This window comes from Monodon monoceros, unplaced genomic scaffold (genome assembly GCF_005190385.1).
Source record: "Monodon monoceros isolate NGI ecotype Baffin Bay Population unplaced genomic scaffold, NGI_Narwhal_1 Super_Scaffold_22, whole genome shotgun sequence".
Taxonomy (NCBI): Eukaryota; Metazoa; Chordata; class Mammalia; order Artiodactyla; family Monodontidae; genus Monodon; species Monodon monoceros.
The window spans coordinates 28,375,894-28,398,707 of NW_021703779.1; the positions used below are offsets into that span (position 1 = coordinate 28,375,894).

Here is a 22,814-nt window from a genome sequence, read left to right on the forward strand (position 1 = left end):
TTGTGAGTTAAGGGTGGTAGTCTGTGACCCCATAGAGATCACAGGTATTCATTACTTCAGTCAATTAGTCACCACTAGTATTCACCTGCCACAGGAGCTTCCTAACACCTGAACCCTTTCTCCACAGCAGTGTTTACTGGTTAATACGTACTCTGGGAACTCTCTTTTGTTTACCAGCTAGTGAGTAAATGAAATGAGAAAGGGATCTCATTGAGAAGTGGTTAGTTGACGGGGGATTGCTACCATGGCTTCACTGAGAAGAAAAAGGCTCAGTGCCTTCAGCCTTGCACATCCAAATGCACGTTTTCTGACTACCTTGTTTTAATTGTTCCACAGGCCCCTCAAACCTATCATATCCCAAGTTGACGTCTTTATGTCTGACTTGCCTTCTTTCCATCTGCGTACGGCCCCTTGTATTTCCTCTCATAACTAACAGCACTATATTCGGCCAATTCTCCAAGCCAGAAATCTGGGGAAGGAGGTTCTCCTAGAATCCTTCAAGTTCCCGACCCTCTCATCTAATCAATTACCAAGTTATTTTACTTTCTTCTACTGAGTATCTTGAATGTGTCTTACCTTTATAAGGTTTATTTTGCTCAGACACTCATTGTCCTTAATCTGAAATACTATAAAACTACTTAACTTGAGTCACCCAGCTGCCAGTCTCACCGTCTTCATTCCACCCTGAGCTCAACTATCAGAGGGGCCTATATGGTTCCAAATCTCATCCATTGAAAAACCTCCCCATGTTCTTCTATGCCATCCCAGAAAGAAGTTTTTGGAGATATAAAATCTTTTATGACCTGGTCCATCTTGACTGCTCTATTTAGTACCACACCACACTTTGTCCTTTAGACAAACAAGAGAAATCCTCTTATTAAACTTGATTGGGATGACTGGATAGGCAGGTTTTGGAACAATATTGTTAAGCTGGACGGATTATATAAAGTCGTTTATGCATATTTAAACATTTTATTTTCACCTAGAACATAAAAATGATCATTAACTCACTACTCATTTGGTATGGGGGAACTGAGTGAAATTCAGCATATTCTTTCTTGTATAAAACACTCCTAGACTGCATAATCTATGACTTTTGGTTTTGATTTCTTTAGAGTAAGATTTAGAGGCACTGGAAAAAAATCTAAATGCAAAACCCTTCCAGATTTTTGTGGCTTCTACCCTCTACCCCCAATTTTAAATAGTTGTTTCATCCACATCTAATTGAACAGTATTATTTGCTAATCAGTCTTCCAAAGCATTCAACTTAGTTTTAATAGAAACCACAATTTTCTTTCTCTCTGCATTCCAATTTTATTAGTTTATGTCATATTTAACTGAATAAGAAAATTCTAAAAATAAGAATAACTTGCATAAATGGGTTGGGAACAGCACACGGTTGCCTCTTAGAAATCATACTCCCAAGTGGTGGGAGGCAAGGTGCATGGTTTCAGGAAGTCCACTTGAAAAACTTTTAAAAACATCTATAAGTTACTAATATCCAGCACTCAGTTTGGAATAGGAATTGGCCTGTTGGTTTTATAAGTAGAATGAAGAGCTTAGAATAGGTAAATGAGTAAAGTAAATGGAGATTTAAGAGAGCATATCTGTACTGAACTGCATGTAGTCCTTCAACGTATCCACTCTTTGTTTCATTGATTTTGCTCCTATCACGTTTCCTCTCTGGTCTGTCCATTCATTCTTCATTTGACTCCTGCCAACCTACAAGGCCCATGCCAGAGATCATCCTCCCTACTTCAACTCCCACCTCCCCAGCTCTATAAAAGTTGATACAAGACCATACAGAGTATGCATTGACTCGTGTTTCTATAGAGAGTGATATTGCCTGTACCAGCCAATGTGACAGCATGTTTGGATCCAGCTAGTCAGTTTCACTAGAATTTGCCAAGTTTCAAAGAAAATAGGACCTAAAAGGATTAGCTATGAAGCTAATTTTTCATAGTCTTTTGATGAAGAATTATGAATGCCCTTGAAAGCTTTTCAAGAGTCATCAGAGAACAGATGGGAAGAGATGAGCTTTTCCATAGACACCTGTGGATAATATCGGTACGATCCTCTCTGATCAATCTAAAAATAGATCTTTGGCGATATGGATTGCATCTAAAATATCTTCTGGTTACAGGTTGGATGAGGGTAAAATACCTAATTTCAAGTCTAATTCCTACTTAGATCACTAGAATTTACTAGTTGTGATCCAGTAAGACTGACACAAACAAATGTACAAAGTGTTTGAATCAAAGACCTTCTTTTTGGTGTAAATAACTATGGGAATTGAAGTCATTTTCTCTTAAGAGTATTAAACTCTGGAGAACACCTAAACTATGAGTTATTAACCCAACTTCTTACATTTTTAATATTAAAGCTGATCAAGTCCAATTTTCAGAACTAAAAATGTATCCATGGAAATGTGATATTATAAAAACATTAAAAAAATTGTTCTGGCTCTGTAGATCTATTTTTAACCTATGTAACAATGTCAAGTGTAAAGATTTAAATGCCTAGTTTAATTTGAATTGAAAATTTGAATTGAAAAATTTGGATAGAAATTTTTACTATTTAAATTGAGAAAATAATTTTTGGTCATCCACATGTACTAGATTTTCTGCTAAGTATTGTGGGTTATAGAGAGGAGAGTAAGATGTTGCCTTGCCCTCATGAAGCTTTCAATCTTGCTGGGGAAATAAAATATATGTACATATGATATATAATAGATATGTAAAATGTTATGTGAGTGTTATGAAAAGGAGCAAGAAGAACTTGAGAGCAAAATACTTCTGCTTGAGAAGAGCAGGTAACATTCATTGAGGAAATAGCACTTCAGTTGGCTTCTGGAGCATGGGTAGGATTTTGAACAAAAATTAAGAGGAAAGGCAATTTAACACAAAAGTAAATGGCTTTTGCAAAAGCTGAATGACAGAACACTTCAGGTAGCTTTAGACACCAGCTGAAATGGTGAAAATGGCGGATAACATGCTTGGAAAGATAGGTCAGAACAGATTTCATGTACTATTCACTTGCTACTGAGTACGGCCAGGTAAGGGAATGGGCTTGGTAAGTGAGGGTCTGGTGGGCAGAAACTGTAAGTGAGAAATAAAATATTTCTTGCCATATCAGTAAACAAAGGATGTCACGGTCCTCAGAGATTGCAGCCCTCCACCAGTGAGTCCTGAGGGAACTCAGGAAGGAAACAAAGAATACCTGCCACCTAGCCGCCATAAGACTGCAGCTACGCCTGACCGTGAGCCCTGAGGAAACTCAGGATGTGAAAAGACAGGATACTGGCCTGAGATAGCTGGGGTGCATATCAAACGAATGATTTCAGTGAGCCCAGACTCTTGCATCTTCCCATGGGAAGAGAAGTGCTAAATTCCTTAACCTGAGATATCTGGTTTTCTTTAATGAACAATAATCTTTTGACTTTCAGACTACCTGCCCTTTGTTGCAAAACTCCTATGTATCCTAGCTCTCCTCTCGCCTCACCTCCTTGGAGCAGTTTTCTCAGGGTTACTTGAAATGCTGCCTCCCAGGCTTGAAGGCCTCAGTATGTCTGCCGAATAAAACATAACTCTCAACTTTTAGGTTGTATATATATTTTTTTAGTCGACAGAAGTATATCTTAGAGAATACTAAAGGTCCAAGCTAAGTAATGTAAAATTGGATCTAGAATAACAATGCGAGACTTAGGACTATTTGGGTTTATATCCCGGTTCAAACACTTGCTAATTATGTGATCTGGGGCAAAGAACTTCAGCAGTCTGCGCTCCAATTGCCCTTCTGTAGACATGGAAATAAGAATAGAGTTGTTATGAGGATTACATGAGCTATGTAAAGCACTTGGAACCGCTCCTGGCAATATTAAGTGCTGTCACCACCACCAGCACCACCACCACCATCATCAGTATATAAGGGTCTATATAATGTATTATTAAGTCAAACGTCTATGGGAAAGCAATTAATATAAACGACTGAGGTGGAACAATTGTGGCAAACTGAAGAGAAGGCTTGCTTGCCCAAACCAGTGCTGCTCAAACTTTAAGATGCACAGGAATCACCTGGGGATCTTGTTAAAATGCTGACTATGATTTATTAGATTCTGCATTTCTTAGCAACTCCTGGGTGATGTCTGTGCTCTGGTCCAGAGACCACACTTTGAACAGCAAGAAACATCTGTTACTTTGTTGCAACTGATCATGCCTTGAGAGGACGTCGGAATGAGTGCCTAGTAGCCGGATCTAAGGTTTCAAAACGAGACAAAAATCCTATTTTTTTAAAATATGAAGACTCTCAATTCTTAAGTGTTGACAAATTATTTCATAACAGTGCCTATGTAAAAAGACCACACACTTTCCAAGCTAGATTCAGCTTATGGGCACTCAGTCGGCAAACTCCGGGCTGGATTAAGAATCAGGGTTAAAACTGGTGATAAGACACCAGGGAAGTTCAGGTATAAAGCAAGTGGACTAGAGTCAGGGCTGGAGGGATCCTGGGGGGCCAATGCTGAATGCGTGAAAAGGCTTTTAGCACTGGTTTACACGCATATGTTGGCTACATTTAAAATATGGCCTACACTACAAAGAGACTTGTGAATTATAGTAAAATTTTGGTTTTTATTTTGTAGAAAACAGTGCTATCTGAAGACTATTTTGTTAGGGACATCTGAATTAGTGAGAAGCCAAAATTGAAGAAGACTTAAGAGAAAACAGTTGTCTTACAAAGGGTGCATAGAGTAATATGAATTGCTAACGGAGATTTTCAAGAAGAGGTCCTACTAGGCGTATTTTAATGAATTAGATAAGGCTCATTTCTAATTAACAGCATCTATTTGCATGTAAATAGTGAGCTAAGGTCTTTAAAAAACAATTTCTTCCCTTAAGTACATTCAGGAGTGCCTCCCATTAGCTTATTTACACCATTAATTTGCTTGGTAAACTAGCATAGATTATATACAGGTAAACTTTGGTTCAAAAATTCAGCAGTAGAGGCACGGAAATGAATAAGAAGTTACTGCTTTTACATGAAGTCTAACACAATAAGAACTTTTTAATATGCTTAGCCTTACTTTGGATTTTGATGTATTCTGATTGATAGAGATGTTTGCATCCTTGCAAAAGTAACATGAGAACATTTTTTCCCCTAGTACTGCTTGCCAGAAAGATGCCAGTATTCCTTTGAGAAGGTGTTACTGCCCGGGTCTTGGCTTCTATATAACATTCTCCAGTGAAGGAAATCAGAGGTCCTTAGAGAATGGTAGATTCCATACCTGGGGCAGGGAAAATACAAGGTGAACCTGGGACATTTAAGCAGAAAGCTTGAACGGGCTCCCACTGGTTAAATTTGGTAGAGGTGAGGATCAGCAAGAATGATAACTAATTCATTACAACATACTGACTAAATCAGAATCCATAAGTCCATATTGAGATCAAAGAGAGAAAAAAAGGAAGTGTTTTCTTTTTTTTAATAGAAGAAATCAGTTTGTAGGATTCATGTCAGAACTAGGAAAATCATAATTTTGAGTCCCCAGTGTAACAATTGGGCCAGGGAAGGATCATCAATGGGTATTATAGCCATCAGATGACTTACTAATTTCAAATAAAAATATATTACTTTACAGTTTAATATCTAATGGTTGCCACCTTAAGCAAGTGATCAAACTTAGCAGCATTTAGAGTGAGAACACCTCATATTATGCATCTCCTGATGTGATAAAAATTACATAGCATCCTATATGAAGTATTCTTGCCAAAAACATTTGACTCGTATCTTTTCAAGTTTCATCTAGACCCAACTTCCAGTTTAAAAGAAATACAGAAAATAGAAGGTAAGTGGAATCGAAATTGGAAAAGAAGTAAAACTGTCATTGTTTGCAGATGACACGATACCACACATAGAAAATCCTAAAGATGCTACCAGAAACTATTAGAGCTCATCAATAAATTCAGTCAATTTGCTGGATACAAAATTGATAAACATAAATCTATTTCATTTCTATATACTAACAAGGAAATATGAGAAAGAGAAATTAAGGAAACAATCTCATTTATCATTGCATCAAAAAGAATGAAATACCTGGGAATAAACTTATTTAAGGAGGCAAATGACCTGTACTCCAAAAACTATAAGACACTGATGAAAGAAATTGAAGACCACACAAACAGAAGGAAAGATATACTGTGTTCTGGGATAGGAAGAATCAGTATTGTTAAAATGACCATACTACCCAAGGCAATCTACATATTCAATGCAATCCCTATCAAATTACTAATGGCATTTTTCACAGAACTGGAAGAAAAAAAACTTAAATTTGTGTGGAAACACAAACAACCACGAATAGCCAAAACAACCTTGAGAAAGCAGAATGGAGCTGGAAGAATCAGGCTCCCTGACTTCAGACTATACTACAACGCTACAGTCATCAAAATGATATGGTGCTGGCACAAAAACAGACAAATAGACCAAAGGAAAAGGATATAAAGCCCAGAAATTAATCCACACACTTACGGTCAATTAATCTATGACAAAGGAGGCAAGAATAAACAATGGAGAAAAGACAGCTGCTTCAATAAGTGGTGCAGGGAAAACTGGACAGCTACATGTAAAAGAATGAAATTAGAATATTCTCTAACATCATATGCAAAAATAAACTCAAAATGGATTAAAGACCTAAATGTACGACTGGACACTATAAAACTCCTGGAGGAAAACATAGCCAGAACACTCTTTGACATAAACTGCAGTGATATGTTTTTGGATCTGTCTCCTAGAGAAACAAAAATAAACTAATAGGACCTAATTAAAAGCTTTTGCACAGCAAAGGAAACCATAAATGAGATGAAAAGACAACCTATGGACTTAGAGAAAATATTTGCAAATGATGCTACTGACAAGGGATTAATCTCCGAAATATACAAACAACTCATATGACTTAATATAAAAAAAACAAACACCCCAGGCTTCCCTGGTGGCGCAGTGGTTGAGAGTCCGCCTGCCGACGCAGGGGACACGGGTTCGTGCCCTGGTCCGGGAAGATCCCACATGCCGCGGAGCGGCTGGGCCCGCGAGCCATGGCTGCTGAGCCTGCGTGTCCGGAGCCTGTGCTCCGCAAGGGGAGAGGCCACAACAGTGAGAGGCCCGCGTACCACAAAAACTAACAAACCAACCAACAAACGACCCAATCCAAAAATGGGCAGAAGACCTAAACAGACTTTTCTCCAAAGAAGACATACAGATGGCCAAGAGGCACATGAAAAGGTGCTCAACATTGCTAATTATTAGAGAAATGCAAATCAAAACTACAACAAAGTATCACCTCACACCAATCAGAATGGCCATCATCAAAAACTCTACAAATAATAAATGCTGAAGAAGGTGTGGAGAAAAAGGAATCCTCCTACACTGTTGGTGGCAATGTAAATTGGTGCAGTCACTATGGAGAACAGTATGGAGGTTCCTTAAAAAAACTAAAAAGAGTTACCATATAATCTAGCAATCCGACTCCTGGACATATATCTGGAGAAAACGCTAAGTTGAAAAGATGCATGGACAGGACATTAAAAATAGGGTGTTATTTTCAATTTTCTTGAGTACGATAAACACTCACGGTTATATACGGCATGTCATTATTCTAAGGAGATGCATGCTGAAGTATTTAGTGGTTAAGTATAAGAGTGTTTATAATTTACATGCAATTGTTAAAACAACAAAAATTTGTGTGCGTATATTATTTCCTATATTACATAAAGGCAGATACTGGGGAGGTAGAGAGAAAGAGAGAAAGAAAAAGCGTATATGGTGAAATGTTAATTGTTGAATCTAGAAATGTAGGAGGAGGAGAGGAGGGTATATGGTTATTCATTATGCTACTTTTTTTCAACTTTTCTATATGCTTGAAATTTTTCACTAAAAAATGTTGGAAAAGAAAAATTTCAAGCAATATTTTCAATCCAGTAAAATTTAAATTAAAGTTGTTATTCCTCAATATATGTTAGTACAATTTTTGTCTTATCTGTGAAATGGAGGAAGTAATACATTCGTCAAAAGAAAAGAGAGAGAATCTCTTAAGGTCACTTTTTACTGCTATGGGCAATGATTCAGAGATTCCTCAATTTAGGGATTGCACCTCCCATTATGCTGCCTCCCTCTTTCATTCAATCTTTCATAAACTGACATTATTCTAAGTAAAATACAGTTTCTTATGTTGTCAGCAACCCATTGCTTGAAGGTCTGCCCACCTCCATTCCCTTGACTGGTACATCTCCTGGAAAACTCCAGGATAAAATAAATGAATGTTTGGGGATGGTGACTACGCCATCAAAAAGGAGTAAAACCATGGTACTGGGTTGGCCAAAAAGTTCGTTCGGGTTTTTCCAAACGACCTTTCTGGCCAACCCAATATATGAGAATGAGGTCTGGGCAGATTAAACGAACAGCTGACTAGAAACAGTGTTGTTCTTGTTGTTGTTTTAATGTTATGGACCTCTTCAGCAATCTGGTGAAGCCTGAGACTTCTCAGAATAATGTTTTTAAATCCAGAATATAAAATACATGGGACTCCAAAGGAAGCCAATTGTATTGAAATAGTTTCAAAACTATTAGAAACACAAATTTGTGATAAAGTAATGCTTGCTTGTTTATTATTAACACATTAATAAGATACTGTGTAGATCTAATAGCTACTGTAGTTTTGAAGCAGCGATAAGCATGAACCATATTTTGAGATATATGTAACAACTCTAATGAGATAGGAGAACATCTGTGATTTCACAGATACTGCTAGCATTGCTCTGGTTTGTTGCCTATATTCAAAATGCAAGGGGATGCTCAACTTCAGTTAAGAGGTTAGTGAAAACAAAGAGGTACTTCCCCTCATTCAAGCTCATGGCACCCCTTGAATTCTATCAGTGGACCGAGGCTTAAGAGTCTTCATATACAGGCTTGCTTTGTTTTAACCTATGACTTCCCTTTATGGTCAATAGGTTTTCATTTGCATCTTCTTCATTTGCAAAGACCTTTGTGGTGGCTAAGCCATCATTAAACTCATTACTATGATGCTTAAACCTACAGATGTTATCCAGTTCCTCTGCTTCGTAATTGAGGCAACAGTAAATTTTCTATATTAAATTGCACAGCTAATTGACTATTTTATACTTCATTTACTTCCAACACAGACTAACCTTAATGGATGTCCACTGCTATTTGAAATTTTCTGAGAATTTTCTTCTCATATTTCGGATAGCTTACATTTTCAAAGAGAAATGTTTAAAATTACGTAGCTATAAAGCTACAAATAATTTTTGTAGACTTTAACTGCTTAAATTACACTTTTTTTCATTTGTGTACATGGACTAAGAAATATTATTGATTTCCAAGAGCTGCATTTAAATCCCACTGCAAACTAAGAATACTGTTGTCACCTTGAACAGTCATCTTATTTTTCACCTGTGCAATAAATAACTTTTATCTCCTTCTAACTTCTGCTTGGGGTGCACTGAAAGCATGACACTGATTAATAATAGTCTCATGTACAGCCCTCCCACAATTGTTAGGTTAACATATTCTTTATAAAATATTATTTTACTTATTTTTACTTTATGTGCTACTGGGTGCTTGGAAATAGCTGTGAGTGTGTTTGTATAGAAATGGCACTTATATTTTATTACTTTACATTTCATAAAATTTAAATGATACAAAAATCCTGAGTATGCCACAAAACTGATCTCAGTAGAAATTTAAATATGCTAACATTTATTTTTTAAATGTATCATGCAGTAGACAACTTTAAAAGCTGAGTTAAAAAAAAAACTCAAGGAAGCTGATCTTGACTTTTTAAGGAACAAAAATGCAATAGTTAATGTAGGTCAGAATGTTTAAATGTGAGAAATTTTTTCTAACCAATTACAGCCAAATCCCTAGCTGTAATTAACCTACAGTTTGTGTAGTATTTCACAAGAGTCAGCATACACCAATTTCTTATAAGCTTAGAAAGATCTAAAATTTTACAGCTTATTTGGTGAAACAGGTATATTGCCCTATCTTCATTTATAAGTTATAATTTGCATTTAGAAGTCAATAACCAATAACAAGAATTTAAAAATCCAGGTAAGAAGTTACAGAAAATATTAACAAGCTTTACTCAAACATTATATGAGTAAGGTATTTCAAAATGAGAAACAATACCTTGTATACAATAACGAAAATATAATCCTCCAATCAATTTAATTCACTTTATGAATTCAACATATTCTTATATATGCTATTCAATTTTCCTTAATCTCCCCATTTCTTAACATCTTATTTTGGACTAGATTGGTTCTGGGGCAGAAATGATGTTATACAGGTTTAAACCTGGCCATAGTGTAAATATATCAGTTATTTAAATAATGGGATAGTTGTGTATTTAATAGAAGGATTTCAATTTTGGGGAAAAAAAAGCATATGACTTTCCCAAGGAAGCGATTTAACTACAAAGTTTGGATCTTTATTTTATGATTATATATATAATATATAAAACAATATACATTTTGTTTTATATATATATATATATATATATATAAAACAATATTTTCTAAACCAAGATTTAAAATAAAAATGTTTTTAGATGATGCTATTATTTTTTAACTTTAGCAAGATTTGTGTATGTGTGTGTGCACGTGTGTAGATCAACTAATGCATTCATTTTGTACAGCAATATGAGTTGTACCTACTTTCTGAATAATGGCAACATGAGCAAAGGCGGCCAGAGGACGTGGGCAATGACAATGAACGTAATTCCAAAATCTTTCTAACACATCCTCACCAAAGACGCTCATCAGCGAGTTGTTCTAGCTTTCTGAATATTAAAATCCACCTATTATGTAGATGATAGGTAAGAAGCAAGAGCTTGGCAGTAGAACTGAGTTTTCATTGTTCATAACAATAGTCTCATTTGGGAAATAACGACCAAGTCCTCCCTTATGAAACAGGAAACATTCGCAACAACTGGAAGCATAATACAAAATCCTGTTTATAAAAATATCTATGTTTTCCAACTGCAGCAGCACACAGTTGGCTTTGTGTGCTTTCGATACATTCCAAGGGCAAGTTAAATGATGATTGAATTCAACACTAACCTTTCTCAGGTTTTGTTTTCCTCTCTAGATTTGAACGTTTTCAGCCCAAGTCCCTCTTCCAGAATGTACTAAGAAATGTAGTGGAACTAAAAGGTAAATATGACTATCATGTTTTTCAGCACAAGTCACATTTGTAGCTGTTAAAAAAATCTAGCCAAAGAGCAGTCTTTCCTACAAAATGGTCATTTATAACTTCCCTTTCTCATCTTCTTTAAAAAATAATTGAGACACAGCTTGTTTAAGCTGGAATAGACTGAAGACATTCATACTTAAACAATCATGTGTGATTTTTAAAACAAACTTCAAAATTTAAAACAGTCAAAAAGCACTGCCTATTTAACTAGCAACAGCTACGTATTTTATTATTCTAGAAAAAGAAAGAACAAGTTCACTATTGCTATTAACTGTTGATGGGCTCCTTAACGTTAGTGCCTTTCACCCTGGTTATAATCTTTCACAAAATCTTTTCTTTTTTTCTTTTAAGGGCAGCTTAAACAGCTCTGCTAAAACTTTAGAATTCCTATTTTATCTGTCGCCCTACCTCTTTTTTCTTTCGGCCAGCTGTTTGCAGACCTCCTGCCACCGCAGATTCAGGCTTCCCAATTTTTCTTGTAGAATACTGGCATCTGTTTTTGAGGACTGCTGAATTATTTCTTCCCCATTTGCATTCAATACTCTGACAACAGTTTGCCGCTGCCCGATGCCATCCTGGAGTTCCTGTGAGATACCAAAAAGGCAAAACAAAAATGAAGCCCCATGTTCTTTTATTTGAGAAAAGATTAAACAATGTGCTACCACATGCAGTTCTATTGGGAGAGAAAGAAATAAAAAAGCTCCATGTGAAAGTTTCTCTATGAAACTGACATGCCCATATCCAAAGGATACAAGACAGAAAGACACCTTTTATGTGTCAGTAAAAAAGCACCCTCTCAGTTCAGCACGTTTTTATATTTGTAAAGCTTGTCAGCTAGAGGATGTTATAATGTCCTACAAATCAATTAGTTGGAAACCTTCTCAAGAGCAAATTCGATTTCTTGTCCCCACAAGGATATTCCATGTTTAATAGTGTATGAAGTGTTGTAAAATTTAAACATGAAGAAAGTATTTAGATTTCTTCGAGACTGTCAATATGAGAGGTGAAAAAGAAACATAGTGTAGCCAGAGTATTTTTTTAAAAAGCCTCGAGATACTTAAACAAAAATTCATTACTATACGAGAAGGAAATTTATTTCAAATTCTGTTTCCATCAATGAATTTTGCATTATAAAACCACATAAGACTGAGAATTAATTGCTTTCAGGGTCAGCCTATCAAGAAATCCCTAAGGTACAGAGAAATTTAAAAATAATCTATAGCCACCAGAACATTTTTATGAGTCATTGACGGTGTCAAGCTTAAATATCTTCTGTTTTTTATCCTAAATGAAATTTTAAGAGTAGAGTGTCAGAAAAATAGTTCTTTTAAAAAAGACTGTTACAACCAAATATGTATTAAAAATGCCCTTTGCCGTTAAATAAAAACGGCACTCTACCTTTTTTTTTTTTTGAAAAAAAAAAAAGGTAATCTAGAGCTTCCCTAGTGGCGCAGTGGTTGAGAGTCCGCCTGCCGATGCAGGGGACACGGGTTCGTGCCCCGGTCCGGGAAGATCCCAGATGCCGCGGAGCGGCTGGGCCCGTGAGCCATGGCCGCTGAGCCTGCGCGTCCGGAGCCTGTGCTCCGCAACGGGAGAGGCCACAACAGTGAAAGGCCCATGTACCGCAAGAAAAAAAAAATAAAAATAAAAAAATTTAAAAAAGGTAATCTAGAATTTGTAAGGCAGTTACAACCCATTACTAAACCTGAAGATTAGAAAATGAACTAATATAAGAACTTGAGATATTTGCCATATTTCAATCTAAAGGACTCACAGACCCTTATGTATGGATGGGATAGTCATTATGCAGACCACTTTCCAGTACATGTGATTCTAATTACATAATATTCTTATATCCCTCTGTCCCAAGAACCAAGTACATACAAACTCCATTGCATGCTTGCCAAATAAATAAATGAATGCCTGTTTTCTAAGACTGGGTCAAATCTCCTTTAGATTCTCATTACACATAAATGTATTGGGGTTTTGCTTGTTTGTTTTTTTTACTACTTTCATGTATTATTATTTTGAATACTAGAATTTTTGGTAGTGTATCTTCAGCAGTTAAAAGACTCACTAAATCCGCAAAAATGACAACAGGCCATTATTCCAGGAGCACAGTACCTCACAATGAACATAAAACTATGCACAGTCACTGAGCTATTCGGAAGCTTTCCCGACCATACTCTCTTGTGCATGAGGTGTGCTCTAGTAAACACGTGATACTTCCTTGCAGCTAGTTGACTTTACTTGCATCACACTCTTTAACACCTGTTCAGATCACTGTTGCATGTGACAGTCATTGGTAGTAACAGACAGTAACAGGTAGCCCCATTCATAACAAACTGTGTCTATATTCCGATTATACCATAAAATCCTTGAGGTCAGAGATTGTGTCCTATATACAGTCTTGTTCCTAATGCTTACTATAACATCTGGCTCATGAGGCATTTCAATAAGTATCCACTGAGTGAATGCATGAATCTATGAATAAAGGAAGCGGAGGAGGAGAGGAGGGGAGGAAGGAAAGAGTTCTCATCATTGCCAAGGTATTATTAATATTAATACTGATCACTGGACCTCCTAGAGATTCAAAGAAATAAGTACAATTTTCTAGGTTTTAGGCAGTGTATAATCTAGCTGACAAGATTAGACATATTTGTGAAGGATAATTTGTTACACTATATACAGCAGAATAGAGAAAGCAAGGTGCTCAATAAATGATAGATCAGAAGGGGGAGGATCTTAGTGGAAGGATGAAAAGGAGATAATTTGGGGGATAATTTGGAATTGAAAGAATAGGTAGGCCTTAGGGACATGCAGGGTCGGGGCAGGGGGGAAGGGGATGGCAGAAGACAAGGCCTATGGTGTGCAATTTTTGTGATCTGACCTACATTTGGGCTCTCTGTCACGTATGAGAGTGGAAGTTTAGGGAGAGGTGTAGCCCTGGATTAATATTGGGCTTGGGCAGAGAGGAGTTTGCTTTTCATTAAAGACTTTGCAATTCGTTGGAGAGAAACAGAAAATGACATAAGTACAGGAGTGTCAGAGCTAGAGCTGTGTTCCTAGGTAATTCTGAGGCAAAGTTTAGGCTAATGTTAAGGCAGGGACACAGGTAAAACAGCTAGGACAGGAGTCTGTGAGGTAGGTATTGGGGCTAAACCTAGAGTTTAGACAATGCACCAGAACAGAAAGGCAAGGGGTAACATCAACTGTTAAGGCAGAATCAACAGGGCTGGAGAACTAGCTAGATCATGCATGACTGACTCCTGAAATGGGGAAACCTTTGCCGAAAACACCAAAGTCAGGGAAGCTGTTAGAGGAGAAAGATTATGACTCTAATTTGTATCTCCAATGGTGTCCAATACCCACGACTGTTAGAAATACTTTTTTAAAATGCATGGAGCAGGCTTCCCTGGTGGCGCAGTGGTTGGGAGTCCGCCTGCCGATGCAGGGGACACGTGTTCGCGCCCCGGTCCGGGAGGATCCCACATGCCGCAGAGCGGCTGGGCCCGTGGGCCATGGCCGCTGAGCCTGCGCGTCCGGAGCCTGTGCTCCGCAACGGGAGAGGCCACAGCAGTGAGAGGCCCGCGTACCGCAAAAAAAAAAAAAAAAAAAAAAAAATGCATGGAGCACCTATCAGATGTGTACTATGGCACTGCTTCTCAAACTTTAATGTGCACATCTCCTAGAGATCTTGTTAAACTGCTGATTCTGATTCAGTAGGTCTGTCGAGGGCCCCAAATTCTCTACTTCTAACAAGCTTCAAGGGGATACTGATATCGTTGGTCTGGGAACAACACTTTGAGTAATAACATGATAGAGTAAATGCCTTCTGGATCTTTGTTAAGGAATCAAAGAATTCTTGAGGCTAGATTATAATGCTATAAACTAAAGCTGCTTCAGAATTTTCTCTCAGCCCCCTTGCTTTGTATTTTTGATCTTGGCCCTTCTACTTCATGGCTGATGGCTACAGTGACTTTTACAACCCAATTGTAGAATCAACAAGGGTTTTATTGTTTCTATTTCCCAGATAAGCGACAGAACTGAGTAGCTAAGAATGAAGCAATAATTTAAAATCGTTAGATCCAAATCTCATTTATATAGAGTCCCAAATCAGGGCCTTCAGATTTTTTTTAAATTTTGTGAAAGAAGAGCTCATTAAATAGTGTACTGCATTTGTGTGAGATTTTGTAATCAGGAGAAGTATTTATAGTGTATGATTGACATGAGGAGAATTTTCAGTAATAAAGCTTCAGACGACAAAATAATGGATCAAAACAGGAAGTAAAAACTTGTACATGTTGTTTTACAGTTAGCCTCTGAGCCCAAAGATAAAATTTGACTTACAAAATTAAATGTAAAACCTCAATCAACTTTATTCACTTAGTGAAAAACAAATTAATTTTCATTCTATAGCTTCTACATATTTTAAGTACTAAATTATTCACTACCAGTGAACTTTCCAAGCTTTGATATCATATTAATGTTCTGTTGTCATAGGCATCCTTATCTATTTCTCTGGCTATTAACATCTAGTCTTAGCTTTGGATAGAAAAAATCATAATTAAATTGATTGGGTTATTCATCATAGTTAGAAAGCTTATTGTGTTTTGATTCCAATATTAAAGCATCATTCTTAATAATGACTGCTTATCAGACTCCCCTAGGGAGCCTTTTCAAAATATAAATATAAAAGTCCAGAATTCCACTGTAAACCAACTGAATCAGAATCTCTGCGTGAAAGGGGACAAAGGTGTACAAAATAGATACACTATTAAAGAAAGGTAGGCAAGAAATATGTGGAGCAGGCAAGGGAGCAGAAGGGGCATGTTTTAGAGTTACTGCATTATTATTAACTTCTTGTATGCTTTTTAAATTGAGAAATGTTCCTAAATTATAGAAAGTGACACACATATCTAAGTCCTCCAAGTCTGGTCAAATTGAGGGAAGAGACGAAGAATTATAGGCAAGGAAGGAACAGCTATCAATAGATTTTTATAGAGGGAAAAATATGAGACAAAGAAACTAGTACATTTTATATGAAAATATTGCGTAAGTTTAATAAGTATATTTGTAAAACTTTCCAAAACTGTATCAAAACACACTACCTGGAAAATAAAATGTGACAAATGAAGAAAAAGAAGAAGCTAAGAAGCAGTTATGGGAAATTGTACAACGACAAATTGGATAAGCTATGTAGGAGATAAAGGATTGGCAAAATACCGCAAACTAGGTGGAAGAGGAAAATAGACGCAACAAAAAGTGATTGGGAGAAAAGATAAAGACTGAGGGAAACGAGAGAGAAAAACAAACCTTCGCTGAACAAGCAGATATGTCAAAAATCCAATCCTGTGATTTACTGGTAAGTCTGTTAATGTTTTATTTTGAGACACATTAATCATTGCCTCAGTTTACTCATTGGTCAAGTGAAAACATGTAATAATATGAACCCTCTAGAGATCTGTGAAACTGCCAGGTAGAAATTTATGGTGCAATTTCATAAAAAATATCATGCACTATCGTTGCCACTGTTCCTCTGTGTCAGTCCCTAGGATTCAAGTTAGAGTCTGAAAAATTGTTTCTGGTCCTTTTCTCAGAGATAAATTGGACAAGTTTGTCTCTCATGTTAGTGCTTAGACTATACAGTCATGACCATCTTTAGAGGTTTTAACGTGCTCAGAAAATATCTTTCAACTTTTGTTAGATGATGAATTTCTGTAAGGAAATGGACACATACTTAAGGAAAACAGCAGACTTAGCAACAGGACACACTCAACCTAGCCCATTCATGGGCTGGGTGATTCTATCCTCGTGAAAGACTTGATGACCCTGTGAGAGCACCTCATGAGGACAGTGACAAGGATTGAAAGATGGCTAAAACTGGGAAAATCCAGCAGTTTGAAAGAGGGAGAAAGAGTGAAAAAAAATAGTAAACACAAAAATAGGAAGGATTAAAAAAAAGTGAAAAGTGGTAATTTTTTAGTAAAGAATGAAAGGTGTAGGAGGCAAGAATCAAGGTCCAGAGCCCAGAGTGAGGAGATCAAGAGTGATGCCTACATATTTACTACAAGATTAAGTCCAAATACTAGCCTACCAGGCAAAGTCTGAAGGGCCTCTACAGCCTGTTCTCTCCTCTGCCTTTGCAGCCTGCTCTACTGCTGCTCCCCAATTCCAACTTTAACTCCAACTCCCAGTAAAACAGAATGGCTTTCTGCTTCCTCGAGTGTCCCAAGTTTTGCAGATCAAACTCATTGCTCAGCTTAAATGTTCGTCTTCTGCTGGACCCTTGAAGAGCCGAGAGAGAGCTAAGTGCCTCACCTTTGTATAGGTATTTATAAAATATTTCTATTTAGTGTCATTCATTGGTAGCGTTCATGTCTATATTAGACTTTATAGCTAAGGATTAAGTAATACTGAAGGAGTTTTTTCTTCTTTCGACCATAAAATGTCTATAAACTTGAACTGTACCTCAGATTCAACTTTTATCTAAGGACCTACAGATCTTTTATTTGTGATTTGCCAACTAAATCAAATCAAAGAGGAGCAGCCTTCACAAATGATCGATCAAAAATAAAATGTACCTTTTTAGCCTGTTATTTCTCCTGGTCTCATTTGTTTTGCACTTCAGTAAACATTTATTGTGTCCCACTAATAATAATGCTAAAATAACATGTATGTTTTTGTTAGTTTGTTACAGGAAATGGAGGCAGCAGGGGGTCTGGTTAGATTTCATCTAGTACTCTTTCTTCCTGTGTAGTAGATGTGTTCATTGGTACAATTCACTATCTACTCCTGATAATGGTTGCTATAAAAGAATAATGAGAATTCCTCCTCAAACTAGAATTAGATTGCTCCTTTTCCAAAGCAAACATCCTGCCAATGAACTAAAGGAAAATTATGTACAGTAGCGATTTATTTTAATGGGACATTTACCTAATATCAAATTACAATGAAATTTCCTTTAGATGTGTTTATCTCATCCACATAAGTGATATATACATTCATTATTATCACGTCTATTAACGTGGATACCAAATGAATTCATCATAAAGTACTTTAAGCACTACATGCTTTATCAGATTATCTCAGGCTTTTGTTTTCTTCCTTCCCCAAGAAATAATGCCTTGGGGGGAAAAAAAAAACCCAAAACACGCATTTCTCAATTTCAAGCAGATTCCAAAGGAATAAAACAGTATATATGTTAAATCTCTGCCTTTGGGGATCTGAAACTGAAGGCTGCAAATTAAATCTGTCCTCAGACATGTTTTGGCATTAGGACTTTAATAATTTGAATGCCTTTAGGTGGAGCATACATGCCTTCCACTGCCCTCTGAGAGCAGTGGCCCTTGCTTTAAAGAAAACTGTTGTTATAAAGCACACAACTTTGCAAAGTTAATAGGTTTTACTTTGTTCAAATCAATGCTAGGCCTCTCTAGGTTCACAGATTTATTCAATCCTTCTTGGCTTCTAAATCATTCATTAGAACTCCAGGAGAACTACCTGGAAATATTTAAGAGCTGTTTTTCTCTCCATTTACTTAGATCTGTTAAGAAAACAAACTGACGTTTCTCTGATCAAAAGGAGGCTCTTGTCTCTGACCATGCTTTCATTACGTGGTCCTGGTAATAAAACACATGACTTGAGGCATAAATTCTTTCTACGTAATTACTAGGATAGTTTTAAAAACGTGAGATATCTCATCACTTAATCTCATTATCTCATCTCACTGGCTCTGAAAAGCTGTAGTTCCTGTTGGTACTTGCCACGTTTATCAAATATTTTCACCCATTGAGTCATTCGTTGACTGAACAACTATTTATTGAGCATCTCCTATTGGCCAGGCACTATGCTAAGTGTTGTTCATCATTGGCCGCAGTAGAAGGATGGATTGGAGAAGGTCTAGAGTGGAAATAGAAAGACCTAAGTAGTTATCGGTGTAGTTAAGGTGAGGAGAAATAGTAGCGTGGATTGGGGAGTCAGTGGTACAAGCAGAGAAAAGTTGATGAAACCAATTGATATTTGGGAGGTAGATAGATAGGATTTAGCCATTCAGTGGAGATGTGAATGAAGGAAAATACATCAACTGGGCCGTTGGAAATACTGGGCTGAACCCCAGAGGAAAAATTAGGACTGAAAATATAACAGCGATCATTACTGGCAGAGCTAAGTCTAAAATTTGTGATGTGGGTTTGGCTCTGAATATGGTTGGATTTTTCATTTTCACTGAAAACTTTGTGGGTAACCTCAAAGGTAGCATTCATAATCCAAACATATTTGGGGACTCCCTGAATATTTGCATGAAAATTGTTGCACAGTAAAGTGAGAGGAGTAATGTTGTCATGACTGGCCCTTGCTATATCTCTACACTGAAACATTTTCTGTTCATCTGCTGGAAAAGAGATCAATCTCACGATGTGCATAATACAGAAAGCTGAGAGGCAGTACAGTTCTCCATTTCAAAAACAATAGAGTATCGCTCTCATAAAGCTGTTTGTACCTACTTACCCTATATTTGACCCACCCACTGCTAAAAATCACTGGACAAAGATGAATTAAAATATATTCATGAGAGAATGAATAAGAGATCAGGAATTAAACTTGTCCCTTAACAAACTCCTTTTCTGTACTCAAAGGAATTCTATGTGCTTTAACGGTGGCATAATCTCTAAATGGTTGTTTAGTATAGGTAAACTGTTCAATGCAGGTAAGTATTCTCTTCAGTATGATTCACTCCAACAAATAGTTAGGTTACTATTTTGTACCTGATACCTTTACAGTGACAAATAGGTTCGTATTTTCCTGTCATTACTCAGTTTCATGGCGGAGAGAATAGCAAGCAAATAACTACATACACAACACTGTATTATAATGAGATTATGGAGATGATCTGTAAAAGAGGCCAATTACTTGTGTGATTGTGTATCTGACTGTGTGTGTATACATATATGTACCTAGGTTTGGGGAGATGATCAGGAGAAGAAACACAGAGATTGTGGTAATTATGATTATCAAAGCCTGAGGCACTGGACACAGTGCTGGATACCGCTTACCTTAATATTGGTTCAAGAAATATTCACTGATAAATTGAGCATAAAACTAGGCAAGATATGATAGTACTCTTGAATGGTTTCCCATCTGAGAAAGGTTAAAAGTAAAATTTTGAAATATATTCAACACCCTAGTATGGAAGAGAGACATTAAAAAATAATTGTGTTTCACTAAAGTTTCATCTCTTACCACAAATAACAAGTTATCAAAGTAAGGTTTAGTTTCTCAGGCCCTTGAGAATGGAAAGGCCCAGAAATAAAGAGGGATAAAAACAGATCCGTGTCTAACATCAATTAATTGATTTTAAACATTAGCTTAGATTACAGAACCCCCAAGACATCCACTAACAATCCACCTCTAAGCACATGTTGGGCATCGCTAAGCCTTATATGTCCCTCTTGCCAAGTTACACAGGCATTAAACACAAGCTACCCTTTTTTGTTAAAGCCTTAATTTCTGAGGTTAGCTTTCGTATTTTCCAACTCATTATCTGTTGTATGGCAATGCTTCTCTCCTTCATGGAATTAGATGAGAAGATGATAAAAGACAATTGTGTAGCTGTTGCTGACTGAGCACATCCTCTGGAAATCAGACAAATCAGGCACAAGAATGGATTCTCTCTGTTATTAACATATTTGTACACTGTCAACAATTTGTATCTTGCTGAACTATATACAAATGAGAAGAACCTAAGAATAAAACAGCGTGGGGACTTAAGCAAGTCTTCTGTTAAAATTTCTGGAATTACTCATGTGAATCCCTAAAAGATCAGAGATAGGTGCAAAAAGAGGTGTTGTTCACTTCTTTAGAAATCTAATTTGTGTAGTGGAAAAGATTCAATTATCAAATGTTAACGTTTTCTAAATTTTTTATGTCTAGTGAAGCTTCCTTCTCAACCACTCCTTAGCATTTCGGCACATTTCCATTTGACTTAAACCCAAAGAAAGTCAAAGAAAACATTAAACTTTTAAATGTTTCTTAAACTCGAAGAAAACATTTTGAAGCCAACAATAACATCATTTTGAAACTGCTTTCTCTTGTTGAGTTTACTCTTTATTTGAATGACATCTGTATTCTCCCAGTTACCAGGATGCCAGTTCATCTTTGTTTCATCCCTTTCTTTCTTTTCCCCAATTCAAGTCTTACTGATCCTAAATGTTACACCTCCTGCCCAGTTGATTCCATCACTGTTACTTCCCCCTCCCTCTCTGGTTGTTCACCACATTTCACCTATGTTAGTAATACTTCCTCCCAACTATTTTCCTTCATCGCTTCTCACACCAAAACATCATACATATCCTTTCCAGATTAATCCTCCTGATGGGCAGCGCTGGTGGTTGATTCTCTGCTCAAACATACATACTGAATCCTCATTACCTGTTTAATGAAGTCCAAATAGCTTAGGTAACATTCAGAACCTCATAGTATCCTGGGAGAAACCTTTCTAGGCTTCTCAAATTGACTCTACAATTCTTTACCCATGGACAACTCACAGTGATTCCTCGGCCATTCCCTAGACCTTTGCCATTCTCTTTCCTCCATCACAAATGCCCTTGTTTCTACTTATGCAATCCTTTCATTTCAGTCCATTAGACTATGAGCTCCGGGAGACAGAATCATCACTGGTTTTCTCACTCTAGTGCTTAGCAAAGTGCCAGCTACATAGCAGTGCTCAAAGGACGTCTGTTAAATGGATAAATGAAAACACACCCCAAATACTATCACACTTACGAATACAATTTCAACTAGAAGTCATCTATCCCGCAAAATTCTACTGCCTATCAACTGGAGGATGTCTTTCATAGTCTATATAAAATTAAACATCCTTATTTTGGTTGCAAGTTTACGAGTTTCTTTAGTGCAAGGACACTGTTTCCTCCCTTCCTTCCTTATTTATTTATTTAAGCTGCCTTGTGTCTTTGTTGCTGCTCCCGGTCTTTCTCTAGCTGACGCGAGCTGGGGCTATTCTTCGCTGCGGTGCACAGCCTTCTCATTGTGGTAGTTTCTCTTGTTGTGGAGCATGGGCTCTAGGCACGTGGGCTTTGGTAGTTGTGGCACACAGGCAGTAGTTGTGGCTCATGGGCTCTAGAGCGCAGGCTAAGTAGTTGTGGCACATGGGCTTTAGTTGCTGCACGGCATGTGGGATCTTCCTGGCCTAGGGCTCGAACCCGTGTCCCCTGCATTGGCAGGCAGATTCTTGACCACTGTGCCACCAGGGAAGCCCAGGACACTGTTTTCTTTATGTTTGAGTGTTCCACCACGTTAATCAGTAAAAGTCTGTTGGCTACATAACTAAATGAATAAGCATATTACATGTGGTAAAAATAATGATTATATTTCTGTATTTTAAAACACCTAGTAGGCTTCTAAGCAACAAGTTACTGGTGATGGCTCTGAAGAGACAATCTTCAGCAACTAGTCAAAGAAAATTAAAATGTTTGGCACTTCATATTAGTGACAGGGATGTCCATGGAGCAGGGCTTCTACAAAGGCAATGCACCGCT

At 37.1% G+C, this 22,814-nt stretch overlaps 1 protein-coding gene across 1 annotated transcript in view; it reads right to left on the minus strand.

Annotated features, from left to right (window-relative positions):
• DMD (dystrophin) overlaps positions 1 to 22,814 on the minus strand; it is a 2,107,962-nt gene that overhangs the window by 861,414 nt on the left and 1,223,734 nt on the right. The window contains exon 45 of the mRNA XM_029240038.1: positions 11,668 to 11,843. Coding sequence (XP_029095871.1) covers positions 11,668 to 11,843 — 176 coding nt within the window. The remainder of the gene's footprint in view (positions 1 to 11,667; positions 11,844 to 22,814) is intronic.